This window comes from Pterocles gutturalis, unplaced genomic scaffold (assembly GCF_000699245.1).
Source record: "Pterocles gutturalis isolate BGI_N339 unplaced genomic scaffold, ASM69924v1 scaffold2428, whole genome shotgun sequence".
Classification (NCBI taxonomy): Eukaryota; Metazoa; Chordata; class Aves; order Pterocliformes; family Pteroclidae; genus Pterocles; species Pterocles gutturalis.
Genome location: NW_010117703.1, coordinates 1 through 21,219, shown reverse-complemented (window position 1 = coordinate 21,219; position 21,219 = coordinate 1). Strand labels below are relative to the sequence as shown.

Here is a 21,219-nt window from a genome sequence, read left to right as displayed (position 1 = left end):
CAAGGTGTTACAGATTCTTGTCTTTGGAGATACTGAAAAGTCAAATTCATCTAACTGGACCTTGCTTGAGTAGGGGGTTAAGAGTAGAATTACTAAGATATTCTTTTGTTTTATGGTTCTATGATTCTTTTCAGAGAAGTCTATGAAATGGCTGAAACTTCTAAATGATTGCTTTTTAAATTGGACAGAATAAAACTTAACCTGAAATTATTTTTTTGTTATTAGGTATTAGATGACAGCAACGAAAATAGTTCAGTGGGGATGTGAAATAATTGCAGTTGTCTCCTTTGAGGAGAGATTTGTTTGAACAATGTAGATTCCCCTGAATTTGTTCTTGATTACGTGATTTTTTTAGAGATCAGTGAAATTCTTTCCTTGTAGTCCATGTTGCTTATAAATAGGAGATGAAGACTGTGTGACACCCTTAGCTTTGTCTACTACTGTTTTTTAAAGTAGAGAGTTAAACTTCCTTATTTTTTGAAAGTTGAAAAAAGTGTCCTTACAAACTGTATGAAAGTGTCCTTGGAAAAAAATGAGAAATCTTCCTTTTGAAAGAAACCGTTTCTTTTTGAAAATAGTATCTTCATGCACCTTTATTCAGTGAGATGATTTAAGTAAATTCAGTTATTTAGATTTTTCAGGTACTCTAATTAAATGTTCTTTAGCTTTGTGATTTTGTAATAACAGATTTTTCAGGTGTGTGCTCTCAAACCTTTTTCTGTTCTAGTGTCTTTTGAAACATAAAAGGATCTGTAAGGAAGTCAAATCCACCAGAAGCATTTTCTTTTCACCTTTTTTGTTTTTCTTCTTAACTCCTTTTTCTCGGGAGCTGGATGATCAGATGGTAGCTTCTGAGGTGAAGCTGAAGCTGGATTTTGCTCTGCATGATCTAGCGTTTTTAAAATCTGATGAAATCTTCCTTCTTGTTGTCTGAAGTCATATTCTACACTACGGAAAAATGAAGAGATTTAAGCTAGTAAGTGAGAAATTCCCTCTTTAAAAAACATGTGGAAAGTATGCGTACCTCATTAGAATAATTTGGCATTATTCAGTATTAGAGCCTGCTTAAAACACAAGGGTGTATAGGTTTCTGCTTTGAAAATGAGCTCATCTCTTGATTTTTTTCTGAGGAAAACCTTTTTCTTTATATGAGTTCAGAACTCCAGCACTGTGCCCAAAACAATGGGACAAAAATTAAGGGAGAGGAAAATGAAAATATACTAGGATGACCTTTCAATGCATTTTATTCAGTTGTCGGATTGTGATACTGTAATCTAACTCAGTCTTATGCTTGGCATGAATTCAGAACTCTCACATGAATTCTCACATGCTTAACTTTGTTAAATGTGCATATATCCCACTAGGAGACCTGCTAGGACCAAAAATATATAAAGTTAAGCCTTAAATACGTAAGTCTTTGAGATAGGTGATATTCTTTAGCAAGAAAGTAGAATGTAACTAATTTTCTCCATTGAAACCCATAATTATTATTTATGTCAAAGGAGAGCCAAGATGTTAATTAGAGATAACAGAGAGCAGATATGTGCACAGAAATAAATGTAAGGTTCCTGTATAGTCCAATAAAAATGCACAGAGATTGTTTGTTCAGAGACAATGACCCAGAAAAGGAAATCTTTTTTTTGTGCTGGATATTCCTTTTCATAAAGATTCAGTCTATGCTCTTGGATAAGTCATAAAACTTGTGTTTAATTTGTGACATGTCAGCTACTTTGAGATTTCATTACCGGAGGTTTAGGCTATCAGTATGTGACTGAGTTGTATGTTGAACGATAGGTTCCAATGCTGTGTCCATCCCTGACTTTACTTAACAAGCTGATTAAGCTGTCTCGTGAATTTGGCTCATGTAGAAAATGCAGTGTGAAAAACACTTCCATGTGGATATAATCTATTCATTATATTCATAAAAAAAATTAAATTCATGGTGCTTACAAACTGGTGAAGCTAATGGTCTGCCATATTGTTTGAAATAAAGGAAGAGTTTTCAACCTAGAAGAGAAATTCTCTTATATTTTTGTAAATGTAAACATGTTTAAACATCTAAAACCAATGGAATACTAATACATATGAATTATCTTGAAGGGATAAAAAAATTCTAGGAGATGTTTCAAATCAGTGTGATGTCTAACTTCAATACCTGATCTTCACAATGTGTCACTGGCAAGTTCATTTTCCACTGAGCTTTTTTTTAAAAAAAATAAACTTTAAAATAATACAGCACATCAGAAATGTGATATGTATAGCAAGCATGCGATTTAAGTAATTAGCTCATCAGCTGCAAAGTCCTTTAAGTGAAGTGTCCCTCCCAAAAAAAAAAAAAACTGCAAGAAGACAGGATTGAAATAGCAATATTATTATTTCTCTACTATCTTTGGTTTGAATACATATTCTCTACCTCTCCAAATGAGGCCCAAGATATGTGTAAATTTTGACCATGCATTCATCTTCTTCTTCATTCTCTTCAGTCTGCCGTGTATGCTCCAGCTCCAATTACGCTGCATTTGTGCAATATGTTATTTAATATTCTGTGAAGAGCCCAGTGAATCTTACAGAATCAAATAACTGACAGTGCGTGATTTCTGCCTCATAACTGAGGTTGCAGAGATTAGATTGTTTTTTATAGATTGGTGGAAGCCCTATAAAATCCCTTGTGAGTGGACAAACAGCATGCAGTACGACCAAGGCTTTGTACCTGCTAGCTTTGTGGTTCATGGCTGGCAGGCCAAAGGCTCTTAGAGTGTGTTTGTATAGACACAGCGTTTGGAACGTGTACAGCTGCCAGAGTACAGTACCAGAAAGGTTTTTTGGTCATAAGAGTTTAACATAAACTGCAGTTTAAATTTGGAGTAACTTACACTCAAATTCACTTTCTCAAAATAAAAACTAATAAACATTTACTGAAGTGAGAAGTGTGGGAGTTTTGGTTTTGTTTTAAACATAAACTGTAGCTGTAGCTCATTGGCATTTGGAGAATTGAATGTTTCTCTTTTCCAAGATCTAAATTTGTTACAGAAATCCTAGCTTTAAAAACGTAACACACAAAGGGAATTTCATCATCGGAAATAGCATCAAAGGTTTTCAAAGCATGTTAGTAATAATAATAATGCTGTGAAATGTTAGTGGGAAATTCTTCCTGAACTCTCAGAAGTACAGTACCTCTTTCAGACAAAACCTATATTAAATGTTTTCTACTTGGGAAAAAAACCCAACCACCTCACACATACCACCTGGTCTTTTGTTAAAAACTGGATTAATAATAATTGAGACCTTTTATAGGTCTGAGCAAAATGTTGTGTTGTGCGTTTGTGAGAGATAACCCAGACAATGTAAAATGGTGTGAAGGAGTGAAGTACCTGTAGATGATGCATGCGGTGTTCTGACAGGTGCTGCAGTTGTTGAGGTCCTGACCAGTGTGATAGAAGTTGCGCCTGTAATAGACAGTAGTTCACGTGATGTGTATTTATAGAGACGTTAACAGAGCTCTGAATCTTTAATGAATAAAAGTAATTCTGCTCACCACTTCTATTATCCTTACTAAAAATTCTACTGTCAAATTCTAAATTAGAAGGTTGCTATAGAAAACTCAAACCCTATGTTGATTTATGTTTTTGTCTTTTTATCTTTCCCTTTTCTTTCTTTTCCTTTCTGGTTGTTGGTTCTTCCATGAATACTTGTTAAAAAAACACCTGGACATGCAACTCCTTAGAAACACGCTTTAAAGTATTTGAAAATCCATGCTGTTGGTGAATCAATCTGATTTATACCCTTCTGCTTTCTGTTCTTTCCCCTTTTCATGTTCCCTCATTTGAGTATAGACAAGTAAGATTTTTTTACTGCTGATAGTATACAAATTTGGAGCGTTGAGAAAACAAGTGACTTTTATACTTAACACCAACTAGAGTTGAATTATTTTTATGATTGAGAAATCTTGCATTAAAAGCAGTTTGAGGTGGGTGGCTCATTATGTCTGAAGGATGCGTAACTCTTGTATTTAATGAGTTTTATTTGAATTAGGGGAGTTCAGTTGGTACCAGAATAATTTTCCAATCGCTTTTGGAATTAAAGTGGAGGTTATTCACATGCGTAGTTGTGCTACCTCCATAAGTATTTGGAATCTTCAGTTTCACTGCTAGATGATTCTAGCAAGATGGATTGAAGCTTAGCACTGAATCTCAGTGTGAAACTTAAAGATATTTGGCAACTTTTTTGTTTTCTAGCATGTGGTAACTGAAAAGAAATGGATTATAAATATTGCTGAATAATCTGACTATGCTTCACTGCAAGTTACTCTTTGTAATGGTCAGATTTGCCCATGTAGTCATACATAACTATGTGCAGGGGAGGAGTGCGTATTTTTTTTTTCTGTAATTTCCTAAGGAGCCATAGTCAGGTGGTAGTTGTATGAAGTATAATGTATGGGAGTGATTGTTTAAGCTGGACACCTCACTCCCCCACCCCAGATCTTGCTTCTAAGCTGAACTTCTGGGTTTTGCTCTTTTATATGTGTTTTAGCATTTTTGTTATCAGTATGTCTATGTGAATTTTGTCTACTGTAGCTAGGCTTTTACCAAGTTGGTGCTAGAAAATCGTGTGGGCTTTTCAGATAGAGGAAAAATTAAGAACAATCATCTGAGAGAGGATAGTTGGAGTTGAATTATATGGGGAAAAATGTTACATGGAATAAAAATTTATGCAGGCACAGTGGAAACTAACAGAAGTATTTTCATGCTAACAGCCAGATGGACATTACTGGTTAATGTTTCCAGATAAAAAAGGTCATCTGTACAGAGTAAAATTACATGTTAACTTGATTTATATTATTTTAATTTTTTAAATTAGTGTAAATTCATGTTTGGAGTGTGAGTTGGAGAATTACTCATCAGAAATGCAAGAAGGTAATTTCCATTCACAGATAAAATACTTTGAGAAAGAAAGAATTCTTCCAAATGGATTTATTTTTATTCAGAAGTTGCAAGATAATTGGGGTCTATAAAACTGTGGCTTCAGTTAGTTATATCCTGACGGTTTTTGCACAGCATCACAAACCTTTCTGTCCAGAAGGGAATAAGTGCAAAGCCCTGGTGCTGAGTCACCAGAGCAAGTCAGTGCCATGTTCTGTGCTATTTCTGTGCATTTGAACCTACACAAAAATCTCAATGCAGGCTTTTTTTTTGTTATGTTTGCAGAGTTTGTGGAAATGTGGAAGATGATCAGATTTACTCCTTAATTGTAGTCAGTAAATACTATTGATACACGTGATCTGCTTTTAAAATTAAGGATGCTGTTTTACGCACACACCAGTTGCTCATAAATGATTAATCTAGATGCCTAAGGTAGCTATGCTGAGTGTAAATCTATTATAATATAGACTTCATGTTGTTTTATCTTTAAGATATAAAGTAAAATGGAACCTTTATTCTCTTGATACTTCGGAAGATTTATTTAGGTTTTTTTGAAAATGAAAATTATTTGATGGATATACTACATTATCATAAACCAGAACTTTAAAATGTGTCCTAGATGCATTTACTGTAAGTAGGAGCTGCTGTTAATGGCTTGGAAAGCATTAGGATATTCTAAAACCTGTTTTGAGCATAGAAATATTTAAAATTCTGTTATAACGTTGTTCTACAAAAGTGTCCAGTCTTTAGACATTAGTTGCATTTACAGTATTATTATTATTTATAATGCATAAATAAGTTCTATAAATAATTTAAATAATGCTTGGAGCCTTGGCTTATAGTCACTATGAGATCATACTGAAAATAAATACAGGTCAAGTATTCTTATGAAATGCAGAAAGCAGTCATTCTAAACGTGAGATTCTGAAGTGAGTTCTTGCTAACAATCTTCACATGCTGTATGCTCATAGTTTTAATCCCTTTTGAGCACCTACGTCCACCTCCTGCAAAATCTTCCTGATGTATTGAAGCTCTTGAAGTTTACCTGGCATTGCGCCTTTTCCTATTCTTAAGGCATTCCCTTTAAGCAGCTATGTTGGTGGTGGTATCATGAAATGTAAGTAGCAGTGTGGTACCCAAATGTCTGCAGATGCTGTGCTTTAGCACCAATACTTTTGCTTGCTTGTGAAGGCAGTAATAATTTATTGAGCATGTTTGTGCTGGTATAAAGCTGTTTCAGCAATAGCACTTCAGCTTTGGCACTAAATGCGTATCTGACCTTGCTTGTAAGAGATCACTGGCTTGCCATAGGTTTGTTATACTACATTAGTACATTAGACTGTTGGATTTTGTTGTTCCACTGCACACAGATTTTATCTAGATGGAGACTGCCGGCTCTCAAGTGTTAGTGGCTTTGTATCTGACACCATAAATTTAAATTAAAAAGGGAGTTAACAAACTGTCTCACACTGGGTGTGTAAAGGCAATGTTGGGTAAAGCCAAACTATAAAGTGACTTGCTTCTCTGCTGAGGCCCAAATACCAGAATAAGGGCATAAAATACCATTTTGGCAAGTTAATCTTTAAAAATCGCAGGATATATATTTTTTCAGTAGCAAAGGTTAAAAGAATACTAACATCTACTTTACATTTCTGGTGAATTACTTATGTTAAAACGCACCATACCCTTCACTGAGGGCTCTGGATTTTTCCAGGTCTTGGATTACATTCAAAAGAACTTTAATCTTCTCCTGGTTGGACTGCAAGGATTCCTCTACAGACTGCAGCCTGCCTTGTAGGGCACAGAGTTCGCCATGTGCCAAATGGATTTGACTTATTTCACTAATCTCTTTGTTGGTTTGTGGTTTTATTTCATTCTTTGGCAGATAACACTTTATGTGAAATCCTTCTAAACAGCTGTTACACTGGGAACCATCTGACTGGGTGGAATTTTTCTCGATTTCAGGATTAAATGAGAGGATAGCTTTTGATGTATTACTGCTGGTCAATGGCATTGTTGTGTGATCATCATTTGTTAATGTCACACAGCTGGAATCTGGTCTGAGCTCTCCTGCCTGTTGATAGTCTCTGAGGAAACAAGGAGATGAACTGTGATTTGATGGAGGTGATAATGGGGTAGTTTCCTTACTGCTTGCATCTTTGCTGGCTACAGGTGACTCAAAATCACTTTTATCTGCTTTGCAAGAGTCAGAATGAGGATTACATTCACTGCAGTTAGTAGAATTGCTTAGGCAAGGGTTTGCTTTTTCAGAATTAGATGACAGCCTGCTGTTTTCATTATTTTCATGGCTATTTATGACAGTAGAAGAATGCAGTGAATTACTTAAATTCATGGTTGTGTCTGGTGCATCCATGGAAACATTGCTGTCTTGTGGAAAACTCACATGTATGTATTCAGGCACCTGTGTAGAAACAGTTGTCTTCTCTGATACTGAGAAATCATCTGAGTGGATAGGTCCATTGCTTTGTATTTTTGATGCTCTTTGACTTAACTGACCATCCACCTCACTATATCCAAATCCATCTTCCAAATGATTAGTTATTCTTAAGTAACAGAGATCTGAAAACATAATGTCTTGTTCAGAAAGATTGCCATTTACTTGAATAGAATTTGCAGACTCAGTTGGCATTTCTGTTAATGATTTGCTTACTGTCAGCTTTTTCTTTTTGAAAAACGGGAAGTGTTTCCTGAGGCTGGGAGATGTTTGTATGGCGATATTCCGAAGCCCCTTCTGAGCCCTTGGAAAAGATGGAGATTGATGTAGCAAAAGATGGTGATCCCGACATATTTCTGTTTTTCCGGTCATGAATGTTGTATCTTGGGCAGGATTAGTATCCACTTCTGTCTTTGCATTCACACAGTCATCCTTGAATCGAACTTGCTGAGATTTGGTCCTGCGGTGGTGTCTCATAAAATCAGCTGAATCCAGGCTGTTCCTTTTCAGTAGCACTGGGCGCATTTTCATGTTTTGCTGGGCCATTGAATTGCCATTTAAAGTCTGTAAGTAATGTGTTTCTTTACGACCCATTTCATTTGTCATTTGAACTGTATATTAAGATTGTTCCTAAGATGCAAACAAATACCTTACTCCTGAAGAAATTAAGCTTTTCATTCTTCTGGTTGTTGTGATGTATACTTTTAACTGATACGTTCTCTTTAGGGATGTTCTTTCAAATTGAGTTCCTGATTAGACCAAACACTAAGAAACTAAATATGAAATTTAAGGAAAGATTTCTTGTAGCTAGGGAATGCAGAAATCCTTGTGTTCTGAAGCTAATGTGATCTTCATATTACAAAATTGCAACAGGTCGTTACGCTTACAGTTAACTAGTTTGAAGGTAAAGTAGTGTCTATGGCTTTCCTGATGGCTCTTATTTGACAGTCAGGTCTACATTAGCAATTCAGCTTTTTTAAAATGATGTCACATTGGTTTTATTTGCATGCTGTCTAAACAACAAGCATAATAACTTTTGGGGATACTTTCATTTCTAATGCCTAGTTTTACTGATGGACTATATCCATTAACACCAAACTGAATTGTTTCCTCTAGAGACAGTGTTTCTTCTTCAGCCATCTTTTTAATGTTACAAATGAACCTAATCTTCCCAAATAGTTAAGCAAAATGTAGCCGCTTCTGACCAGGCGAAAATAAAGCATCCAGTAGGTTTCAGTGAATTACTGATGTGTAGTTGTTGCTTCAGTTCATGCAAATACAAGGCCAATCATATCCAAGGGACTGTTTCATTTGGAGAAGTTCTGTAGATACTTTGGAATCAGAAGAGTGGTCCAGGCTGCATAACCAGCAAATGCAGAAAAACGGGAAATGTTTCCTGAAAGTAAAAAGACAACAGTTGTAGGTGACCGAGCTGCCAAACACTGTAATTTTCCTCTGCTGTCTCCTAACAACTTTTCATCTCCAGTGGTTTTGTAACTTTGTCAGTGAGACACTGGAATAGAAACTGAAAAATGTTTTATAATTTTGAAGTGCCTGAAGTTTTCTTCATATGAAATACAAAACACCATGAATATAAAATACTCAGAGTAGTACTTTTCTCTTTTCGGTCAGTGCAGGCCTGAATCTGGCCCTAAATATGGAACTTAAGTCTTCTGATTTGAAAATGGTATTAAACCTTTTTATGGATGAAATATCAAAAAGCTGAACAATACAAATGTGAATTCTTAATTTGGAGGCAAATTGAGGTTCAAAGAAAACTCAGAATTTCTTTTGTTTTTTTTAGAGTTGCTTATTTCAAAGTGTTCGGATTTGAGTACAACTGTTGGTTAAGGAAAAATAAATTTATTTTAAAATGTGATTAACACAACCAGGACCTTTTCTGGGGAGATGAAATCTGTTTCCCATGCCATATCAATTATTTGGGAATCAAAACTGAAATTGGCTGCACATACGTGTGAGATGTTCTGCTCAGTTTGGATGCAGGAGACTGGCCTGTAAAGATGTGGATTGTTGCATTTGTCTAGAGCTGATAATGAAAAAACAAGCATTAAACATTTTGAGTAACCACTAAAACTTAGATTTCTGAAAAACAGGACAATAATGTAGTCATAGCAACCATGTATTATATTAGGAAGACTGGAGGAAAGGAAGAGAAAATATTATGGAGCCAGCAGTTATCTAAATTTTACTTGTAAGTAAAATTTAGTCTTTTTCAAGTGTAATATAACCACTAATCTTCTTTGTACCCCCAAAAATAAAGTTTCAACCCATTTGTTTTATATGGCACTTCAATTATGGGAATGTATGCCACAGAGACATTTTATTTGTAGGTTAATGTGTCATTTGTGTGATGAACATTAACCGCTTTCAAGTTCTCTGTATTTATTCTGTAAAACCAGTATTATTAGTGAAACTTGAATTGCTAATGAATTGCCACTCCAAATGCAGATTATTGATGCTTCCCCTGCACTGAGTACCAGGATGGATACGTTTGTGAATTTGTGCTCAAGTGTGCACATGGATGATTCCTTTACGCTAGGCAGTCACACCCAGGCTGGTGAATGATATTTTTATTGACTGAAGGGCTGTGCAACGTGTTGTTTCCTCTTTCCTGGAATATCAACCCACGTGCGATGATGTGTTGACTGGTGGCACAGCAGGGTATGGGAAAGACGTATAACAATGCATTGCTCATGAACATGTGATGGACTAGGGCTGCAGTAAGCTTCACAGGTGACTAGCAATCACATAGTCCAAGACTGATCTTGTTGCTTCAATATTTTTATGTCTAAATGTAAGTTACTTTGATAGAATTTTGTTGGCAACCTTTCTGTTACAAATTTAGATTCGTTACAGCTTCGTGGGATAGGACATATAGGTGAGTGTATGCCATACATTGTTCGTTCACATTATGTACATTTAACTTCTATGCATTTTAGCCAGAACAACTCACTACAGGCTTCTACAGTGTTAAGGATGGTTTTGCTGTTTCATACCCAAATAAACTGTGTGACAGACTGTCTCACAAATATGAATTCTCCTACCCAAATTATTCCAGAATAATGTGAGCCGAAATTCAGTATATGGAATGAATAGTGCTGGACCAGTAGCAGATTTTAAGCCCTGAATTTCAAAACTCACTCATGAGATGTACCTGTACGTAAAATATATTTCCTGTGTTTTTAATAATAAGCCCTGAATTTCAAAACTCACTCATGACATGTACCTGTATGTAAAATATATTTCCTGTGTTTTTAATGTTATGCTAAATAGGAAACCAGCTGCTAGAATAGAAGAGAATAGGGATAAGAGGAAACATTTATGCAAAAATGTGAAATATTCTATGGGATTTCTAGTATTCCAACATAGTTTGACTTGAGGATTACAGTGATTTCTAAGCCCAGGGCTAAATTCCCAATACAGTGCTAATTTACTATTAATCCTGTTTTCTGTTAATTCACTGGTGGCTTCATTAACCTTACTACTTCCATTATCTTAGTGTAACTTTTATTTAAGCATTGCACAAACTTTATCATATTTAATTTACAGGAACTGATGAGATGGTTGCAGTGGGACAGATCATCTTGCAGAACATAGCAAACTCTTATGTAGCCTCATGTAATATTTAGGCAATGTATTATAATTTAAGTGAAGTAATAATGTGAAATCATTCTATTATTAAGTTTTAGAAGAAAATGAGTGTTGGATGATTTTACTGCAGAAAGAAATGTTGCTTAAGATACCAAGGAAACAAATATGTACACTAACACCAAATTTTCCTTTCATGATATGCTAGCACTAAGTCACTTAAATCGCTGTCCTGCTTGTTCACTGGAAACAAGTATACACAATAAACAAGTCAACCAGTTTCTGCAAATAAAGTTCCAGTGCCAAGTTCTGAATTCTCATATCACCCGCTAATTACTGGAGGCTTTTTACAGTTTTGTTTGAGAATTAATCCAAATATTGCAGTAGCATTCTCCACTTCCCATCACAGCTGCTGTGCTCCAGGCAGATGGACTACTTTAAAAGTTATACTTACCCAATTAAATTCAGAAAGAAGCTTTAGAAATCTGATCCTTTGGGTTTTAAATACAAGGAGAAAGCCCTAAAGGGTTTTAGGAGAGCTCTCTACTTTTGCTGTCGAGGCATGTGGGCTAGATTCTTGCATTCTTAATTTGCAAATTGCTATTTTAATTCTGTGTCACTTTTTGCTACCTTGGCATCCACTAGTCTGGGGTTCATACGAATTGTTGTAGTGACAGTTTTGATGCTCTTATTTATATTAGGTCAAGCTGAAATAATAAAAAAAAATATGGGTGTTGTAAAAAAAAAAAAATAGGTGTTGTTAAAAGGATAGCTATATTTACATTGTATCCATGCATGCCTTGGTACTTTATGGAGGGTTTCCTCTGTTCCTGTCCACTTGCTGGGTGTGTGGTACATGCTTCTTATCAGAGTTTCTGGGTGAATATGAAAGGCAGACTATAGGGGTAATGCTGCTTTTGTATACCAAGAGCTGTTTCCCTTTTTAACTATTGATATGTGGGATGTTGCGAAGAGATTTTAATTCCAGGAAAAAAGACTATTTCTATCCTAAACCATTTGAAAACAGAATAAAGCATGTGCTGAAGACTGACTTCTGCACTTGAGTTGTTTTCATCATTACAGTATTTACTTACTTTTAGAAAACATCTTTTGAGTGTACTTGCTGCATCCCCTTTGCTTTCAGTTGGTTTCTGTATTCTGTTTTCTAAAATTAATTTATTACTTCAGAGCAAGAAGGATGACATGGCAAAGTTGAGTCCAAAAGTATTTAGCAGTCTGCTGTGCTGCAGCTGTATGCAATGCCTTGTGAGTGTAATGTTTTCAGTTATGGTCCTTCAGGATCTCCATAACTTAATATTTTTTTTACCACCTCAGTATGTGGGAGTATTCAGTAAATGTAAGGAGCCAACTGTTTCTCTCACTTATATCACAAACCTTCTGGATAGATTGGGAGACAGTGAGTGAAAAAACCATGCCAGGTTCTTACTGAAATATGTTCTCCCGTGGCTTCTGGGTTTCCTGCAGAAATATTGAAACCTGTGTGGAAAGATTGTGCCAGATCTCATCATGGTAACAGGGCTGGAATTTCAAATCTGCAGGTTGAGGCTTTTTTACCTGTATTCCTTGAGGCCAGTGAATGACATAAAAAATGCAGGTGACAGTATATTTTGTCCTCATGAGATATATTTTGTGTACTTAGCTGAATATACCTTCCTGTATCTCTTTCCAACTGCTGGTTTTGAAAAACATTTTCAGTGTGAGGGAATTGAATTATGGCAGTTTAGAGACTGGGTTACAAGAAATTGGTTGACAGTAACTGCTGGAGAGACTGAAATTATGCTTATTGGCTTTGGCAGGATATATGCAGAGAATGACATTTCCCGTAGTAATTTCCCAGCTCCCTCCTTCTAGTGGGAAAAGCTGCAGGTGGAGAATGTAGGTTGAGATGTAATGAGCTGGGGACTTCTCTGAGAAAATCTGTTATCAAATGTGATCATGGCTACTTTTCAATATCAGAGGAATCCTTTCACAGGTTTTGTCATTCTGCAGTGTAGTTTGCTAATACAGTGTAATGTATTGGCATGGCATTTCTTCAAGTGTTTGTGAAATGAAGCAGGGATATAATTGTCAATAAGGTCGATGGTTGATTTATTGCGTGAATTCTGTTTCGTTCTGTCCTCAACCTGCCATGAGCTAGAATTACCCATTCTTGAGGGGGACTGAGAAGAAGAGTAGATCAAGAGAGAAACCTCTGTTTATTATGAGTTCCTGCTATAAGTCATTTTACTGCAAATTACACGAACCTGATGATGCTGGAGCATTCAATGACATGTATTTTGGGGATGGCAATTAAATACATGAGAATCGCATGATAGAAAACTCTCTGGGCATGCTTGCTCCCTTCCTTTGGCTTTGCATTTGCAAATTTTAAGTCTATTTCATATTGTCTGTAGTGTTGGCATGAGGGAAATGCAAAGTTCAGATTTATAAGACTTACAAGAATTTGTTAAAAAAACAACACTTAGTATCCTGACTGGCTATTTAACAACCAAGTAGCTTGGTGTCACTAATAAATCAGGGGAAGTCACAACGCAGGTATATTTTGCTCTGCTTGCATCTGATCTATTGTGCAGTACTCCCATTTCAATCCATGAGAAAGGTTTGCAGGTTTAGTTTCTTCCATGAGCATTCTCAATGGAATTTTTTTTCAGTCATGGTTTTAGTCTGATACAACAATTTATCTGTAATTTTCTGTGACTTTATTCTGTCATTTTATAGACCACTTCTGTATATTTTAATGCTTTGCAGTTTAATATGGTTTGTGAGGTGCACAGATTATTATGCAGAGCAGGTGCCTTTAAAAATGAATTGTAGCATCATTATTGCCTGACCACCTTTTCTAAAGGTAGGGAGAAGTTGCTTTTCAAAAGCCTTGCTGTTTAGGAGGAGAAGGTTTGAAAAAAGCCCACCTCAGTTAATTATTCGCAGCCTGAAGAATCATGTAGCCTTACAGTTGCTCTCTAAGCTTTGCACCACTGCCAGTGTTCGAAGCCTCAGGCACTGAATGTAAGCTCATTCTTTGACAGAGATAGCAGTTCTAAGTTAGAGCATTATTGCCGCGTGCAGCATTATTTTCATATACTTATGGCTAAATATTGCTCTTTCTTCAAAGCAATAGAATGACAAATCAGTCAAATCTGGTCCCACTGGGTTAAGACAAACAACTGGATGATTTGTTCTTCACACTTTATTCAAATACTGTTCTTTCATCTTTTTTTTAATTATTATTGCTGACTGAGGTTATGAGAGTTTAAAATTGTCTCACTAGTAACAGGTATTGAGGAATGTAGGAATATGGAGTGTTCAAAAAAAAACAAAAAACAAAAAACAAACAACTTTGTCCCCTGGTATTTAGAAAAAAAAATGTGCTTATCTTCCTTATCCAAAGCTTGTTTGTTTGTCAGTGCAGTAAGCTGGAAAAGGTCTGAGCTACACAAGAGCTGGACACTCATCTGGAACCCAAATGCCCTTTGATGACTGAAGTGCTGAAGTGACATGTTAAAAACAAACAAAAAGTAGGAGGAGAAATTTACGGTGTTTCTATCAGCCTGCTGCCTCTGTGAACTAATTACTGCGACGTGTTCAGCTCTGAATCTTGAGAATATTCACTGTCTCTTAGTACTATTTTTAAAATGCCTGCGTAAAGACAATGAGACTCTGCAGTTCGAGGTTATTATTGAGATGTCACAAAGTTCTAAAGTTAAGGTCTGAGATACAGCAGCTGTGGGTCTTTTGGCACACTGCGTAACTGCATATAGAAACAGAGGATGAAGCAAATTCAGAACAATTGTGCAATTTTAGGAGAATAAAATAGAGTAAGATTATGCAGTGGCATTAGGGCTGTAGTGAGATAATAAAATCAATATACTATTTAAAACGAAGCCAGTAACAATGGCACAAAAAGGTGAGGTGATGCTTTAGTACGTGTTGAGATGGAGGGAGGAGAGAGAGATCTCAAAACATACTGAAGTATCATATAGATATATCTCCTGCTGGAGGCACTTAGAATCAACTGGATCTAGTGCCTCCAAAAAGCAGAGCTGCAATAGTCTGTTTAAAAAAAAAAATAATCACAGAAGTGTAGATAAGCATTTCATTGTTCTCCTGGGAAAGGCAATGCTTAGCCTTGTTGAGTTTCTAAGATGACAGAACACAAAGGATGGTAGGTCATCCTTTAATGATGTACTGATGTGGTCTGTGAACACAGGAGGGCTGTGAACCTTGCTGAAGAAATTAACAGCATGTTGCTTCTCTGGGCAACATAAGGAAATGTCCATGTGATGTCAAGGGCAAAACAAAAGCTTGTTTCTTTGCCTTTTCACATGTCAGGTATTTATTAATATCTGCATATTGTAACTGTTTCTGTAACTTGTATCGATTCAAATGTCATATTTAGCTAGCAAAGTTATTATCAGGTAGTCAGAGAAGCTAATTGTTGATTCTTCAATAAATTTGAAGTGTCCTGAGTTGTGCGGCACTTGCTTGTCTGTCAGCGTTGATTTTTTTTATTATTCAGTCTTTTCTCAGGCTGGCATTTGAAGAATTTCAGAAGTTATATGGGAACATTGAAATAAGCATAAGTCAAAAACTGCATGGGAATAAGTATCCTCAAAAAACTCTGGTATTCTGAAATTAGTTTTCCACAAGTGAAGGCAGTAAACTTCAAAGGAGACAGGAAGATTGAATACATGTCGTAGGCTCTACAAATTAATAAAGTCCTGTTCCTCCTGTGTTGTGAAATACATTAAAACCTTAAAAAGTAATGGAAGTTAATTACATAAATAAAAGCATATTGCCCCAAAGGCACTTTCCCTGTGTTTTTTGGTGCTTTTTTAAGTGAAAGGATGCAGAATGGCCCATGTAATTGAGTATTTTACATGATTGTAGCATCTCTAGTGAGTTGGAGGAGAAAGTAGCAATCTCTGCTCTCAAATGGCTAAATAATATGTAATATGGCTCGCCCTGCTTCAGTGTCTCTAGCATAAAGAACAGATTTCTTTTTTGTATCCCTGGGATGTTCTCCTGGGGCCCATTATTATGATGTCAGTAATTTTATAGAAGCTATTTCCTTTCTTCATGATGCCATACAAGCAGTACATTGCCTTAGTGGCTCTTCAGTGAGGGTTTTTTTTGCAAAATTTTACTGGTTTTTGTTTTAAACAATAATTTCATTGTAAAAGGTCTCCTTGGGAATAGTTTGAGGTTTAACTAGGGCAAGCAGAAGTCTGATTCAATGAAAATTTTGAACTGTATTGCTGAATTATTAACAAGACAGATAAAGCATGTAGGCGTGGTTTCTCTGTCTCATTTCAGAAATGACTGGGCATGCAGCTTTTCCAGTGTTTTCCAGATACAGTTGAACAAGGAACAAAATGACTGACTTGCCAAGTTGAGCAAGGCAGGCAACCTAGAATCTGCTAGAGAAGCTTGGGTTATCTTACATGGTGTTAGCAAAAATAGTTAGGTATGCATTTCAGTTTCTCTTGGTTTTTTGTGTTGCAAAAATAGAAAAACCCCAACCACAGCACTTTAAAAAAATGTTTGATAGAACCCACACTAATGTTGCTGTGTGTAATCTGTCAATATTGCGAAGTTATTGTCCTAACTGTAAGCCCAGGAAAAGCCTTATAAGGCAGGAATACAAGGCAGTCTAACTGGCAGCCTTAAGGCATGTATATCCTTGTGTAACAGGAGTGACCTAGTTCAGTGGGAATATCCTCTTCCTTTTTTTTTTTTTGAATTTTGTATGTTGATAGAGATGTTAGTGTTCCTAATGTTATTTGTTTCTTGAATAGCTTCCAGAAAAAAAAAAACCATTAATGTAGTTATGTCTGGTGCAATAATTAAGATTTCTCTTATCTGTTATCAGACTGTGAAGACTTAGTTTCATACACTCCGTACATCCCCCTGAATACCACATAGGCTTGTATGTTAGGTTGTTTCCTCCTTTAGCTTGTCTTGAAATGCTGATGTGCCCCAGACCTGTGGGGGAGCACCAGGGCTAAAGGAGGAAGAGCCAACAACAGGGAAATGCCTTTGGACAAGGGCTAGGTTTGGGGTTTTTTCAGCTGTTAACAGTGGCCAGTCTAAACTACTCTGCCAGCCCACTGTCCATATCCTACACATTCATTTTTTTCAGTTTCTTTGCTACCAGAGAACCTCTTGCCTACACAGTGCTCTTGAATTTAATAAAATGCAAGTTGATTTACTCTCTTCTCCAAAACCCTGGGAACCATATGGTTGGTTTTGAGACTTGGTAAGGGAGCTCCACTGCTATGCCTGTATTTCAAAATTCCTACTTCTCTATTGCCTTATTCATTTGGTGTCATATTGATGCCATGTATACAATATTCTTTCTCCTCTTGTTTGGTTGTAAACTCATTTTTGTCTTTGCATTTTCTATAAATGATTTGTAATGAGTTGCTAAAATTATTTAAATATTTGAATGTTTATCATATTTATCCATCTCGGAGATCAGGGAATTGTACCAAGATAAATAGCCTTGGTATAGTAGTAAATGCTTTTTTGCAACATGTTTTCTAAATATAAGAAATTCTGTGGGAATGATTGTATAGCATCTTTTGCTGTCTTACTTTTTTTAAGAAAAAATACTCTCTGCTACTGAATTCCTGGCATTAAGCTCTGCAGTCCAGTAAGCACTGTTTTAAGCTATAAAATATTAGCAGCATCCTCTAAAATAAAAACTGAGCAGAACAAGCTATGTTTTTTTCTTCTTAATAAAACATGGCTTGAAAGCTGATAATGATCTAAATGGGAAATTTGATTCCAGTCCCCTTTGAAGTTAAATAAGAGCATTAGAATCACCCCTAGTTTACCAGACTCTTAATATTGTAAGGCTGCATCTGTAATTCTGAGAGAGTTTTGTCTGAGTAGGAACTGCACAATGAATCACCAGATACAGGTTTAGGAAGCTGTAATGTAACATTCAGCTCAATGGGTTTATGCTAACTGAAATGAGAAAAGAATGTGTTTCTAAAACCTACCATAATCATGTAATCAAGAGGTTAGTTCTCTTAGAATATCTTGGAAATATCTTTTGAGTGTGTGATGGGTATATAGCATCTACCAAATGCATGTTCTGTCCTTCAGTTCTGTGGAAGTCAGTGTATGGTATATTCATTACTAAATGGAAATGACAGAAAGTTACTTGCTTCATAAGCAGGTCCTTCTGTATCATTTCAGTGGAGTGGTATAATAAGGATGATTCTACATACCATGACCTAATAAGCTTTTACGAACAGTTTCAGCAGTATAGTTCTGAAACTGCTATTAAACCTAATAGCATTCATATAGAAATGTAGTTAGTGGAGGTATCAGATTCAATAGTTCTAATAATCTTTTTTTCTATCCATGTCCTTAGATGTATACTGATGCTCCCACACTTTTGTGTTGCAGCTACTAGTCATAAACATAAGAGCCTTATAAGACTGTTCAGGAAATACATACACTAAATGTCAGAACAATAAATTATATTTTTCATATATGCTGTTTCTCTGGCACTTGGTCTCATTGATCAGGTCTGCTTTCATATGAGTGTGATTCTCATTTTGTATGGTTTCTGCGAGGAATTCAATTTCCTAACAGTTATCTACACTCATTATTTCTCTTCGTTACGTTCAGGAGTTGTTGTTCCCACCCTGGTTTGTTAGCAAGACAATCTATTTAGATGAAGTCCAGTTTAGTGATTAGGAGAAATAAAAAAAAAATAATCACTGCGTATGGCCTTGAATGTTTTGGCAGTAAACCAACACAAAGAAAGAAGTGTCTCTTTCTTTGGCATATGGTTGTCATCCTCTGAAGCAGTTCATATGATCAAATGACATGGCACCAAAAAATATTTTGACACTCATGTTTGCTAAAATGCTGGAAAAAGTTCGAAAATCAGTTTGTGTTTGGGAAGACCTGTTATAACACAGTGCTCTTACAGATATATTCACCATTTATTCTGAAGTAGATTTATATTTGAAGGTTTCTTCTGTGGGATGAATTTCAGAATGAGGATATAATTTGTTGTCAGAAGGATTTAATGCCGAAGTAGCAGAGGTGTCACCTTTGAGCATGCTTATGTGTGTTACAAAAAAAAACCAAAGCAGCAATATGGGAAGCAAGTTCAGTGTTTTGTCATACACTTATGTGACTTTCTTCTGCCTTGCTTAGTGGGAATGATGGCAGAAGAAGGATGGAAAAAAAGCACGTGAACTCTGAGTGGCCCATGTAGAACCGAAGTTCAGTCTTGTCCTATTGCAGTTTGAGGATTTAGAGGCTCCTAGATTGCAGTCATTGAGTGACTAAGGGACAGTCACACTGCCGACAGAGCATAAGCATTTGCCCTGATTAAGTTATTCAAAGAAATTTCTACCCCCATCTTCATCCCAGTTTTCTATTAAGTACATAATAAATTCAGCTCTCAAGGACTGTGTGACGAGTTATTAGAGTATTCCTCATTCTGCCAGAGCCCAGGTACAATGCGTTAGTGTGACACCGTCCCTCCAGAAGAGATTAGCATGAGCACAAATTGTTGGTGCATACAATGGTATTTGGTAAGTTTCCCTCTATATTATCACCATTTCAGGATTCTTTGTTTCTGTGATACTGTAACTGAAGCTAAATCAACTGGGACATCTTAAAAGTGGCGCTCCTTGAGAGGGACTACACCGAACACGGATGCTTATTTGGCAGTAGTTTACAGAATACCCACCAGAAGGTCTTTTGGTAATTTTTGAAGTTTTATCCTTCCATGTTTATACATGTGTTCCCATGGGGTTTTCTCTTTTAAATGAGTGTTCCGTATGGTTTCTATTAACCAGCGTGCCCAAGGATCAATATGAAAAGCTCGCTTAGTTAGTCTTTTTTTTTTTTTTTGCTATGAGCTTCCTTTTTTTAGCCAGTTACTCTGCTAACCACACTCCAAGATTTTTTTCATGTTTAGAAGTGGAGCCTACTATTACGTAAAAAGTAAAAACCTAATATAAACCCGTCTTGGATATATTTTTTTTCATATTTCAGATACAAAATAAAACTGTTCCAATAGTTGCTAGTTACTCCTTTGGTTTTACTTTAAAAAGAAAATGTGTTTTCTGTGCACTTTGCCTATGGCAGAGAGTATCAACTTGACAGAACAATATAAAGAAGTTCAAATAACACCTTTCTACAGCCTGTCTGCCTTTAAATGCTTTATAGTATTTTATCCTGTGTAGGAGTTCTATAGTCAGAAAATTATATGAAATTGTGTGTATGCTGTCTTACACTAACCAAGATTCCTGTCAATACATCTTCCTCCCGTGATGGGAGAGTTTTAGGTTGGGTTTTTTTTTGTGCCCCTTCATATATTCATTGTCTAGGTCCTGGAAAAACCTCTGTGTGAACATTTGTGTAATTTCCTGAAGAAGAGAGTGACAAGTGAACTTCTTTTTGAAGGCAATCTGTGTGTGAAAGGTTGCTTTAAAGAAAAACATTAAAAGTTCTCCTGGCTTTAGTCAATGTGTATTTGCAGAGTATGCTGAGTATGTCTTTTGTTTACCCTTCACCACCTCCACCGACCAGGATAGACAGCTAGTTAGGCAGCTTTCAATGCGCAAGAACAGTAATCACATCAGTTTTAAAGTATGGAGGTAAAGAGAAATTATTATTCTTTAAGAGAAGCTATAAATACAACAGTAGCTTATTAACTCTTATCATTTCCTGTCTGGTTTTATTGTTCTTTTTACAAAATTAAACAAGTTACCAGACTGCCAGTACAATGCTCTTAATGCAGAAGGGGACAAATGACAATTGGAACTGCCAAATTAAAAGCACTTTCCATTAATATCTTCAGGATTTGGTGAGACTTTGATGGCCTGGTGACAAAGGACATTGTGGTTTTGGAAGCTTAAGTGCAGCTGTCCTGTTGCTCAAAAAGAAATAATAAAAAAAAAATTACACAATTTACAATAAAACATATTGGTAGATTCTATAGAGATTGCTGTTGATTAATCCTAAACATATGCAGTTGGTAGATTTGTTAGCATAATAGGAATTGTTGGAAAATTATTTTTATTGGGCCTTATTATCTTTGTAAGATGAATTTATAAGCAAGAGGAAAGTTTCTGGAGCTCTATGACTTTCAGCAGTTTTTAAGAAGACCTGTTACAATAAAGCTTTGTTTTAACCATTCCCAAATAATACTGTATTAGTCTCATCTCTGATTGTGTTGTT

The 21,219-nt window shown here is 36.0% G+C and overlaps 1 protein-coding gene across 1 annotated transcript; it reads right to left on the bottom strand.

The window, feature by feature from the left end:
* Window positions 1-761: 761 nt before the first annotated feature.
* Window positions 762-7,920, bottom strand: FAM196B (family with sequence similarity 196, member B). The gene is made up of 3 exons (XM_010075871.1): window positions 6,605-7,920; window positions 3,372-3,446; window positions 762-948 (listed from the first exon to the last, which is right to left on the bottom strand). The coding sequence occupies exons 1-3, from the start codon at window positions 7,918-7,920 to the stop codon at window positions 762-764; spliced, it is 1,578 nt and encodes a 525-aa protein (XP_010074173.1).
* Window positions 7,921-21,219: the final 13,299 nt, after the last annotated feature.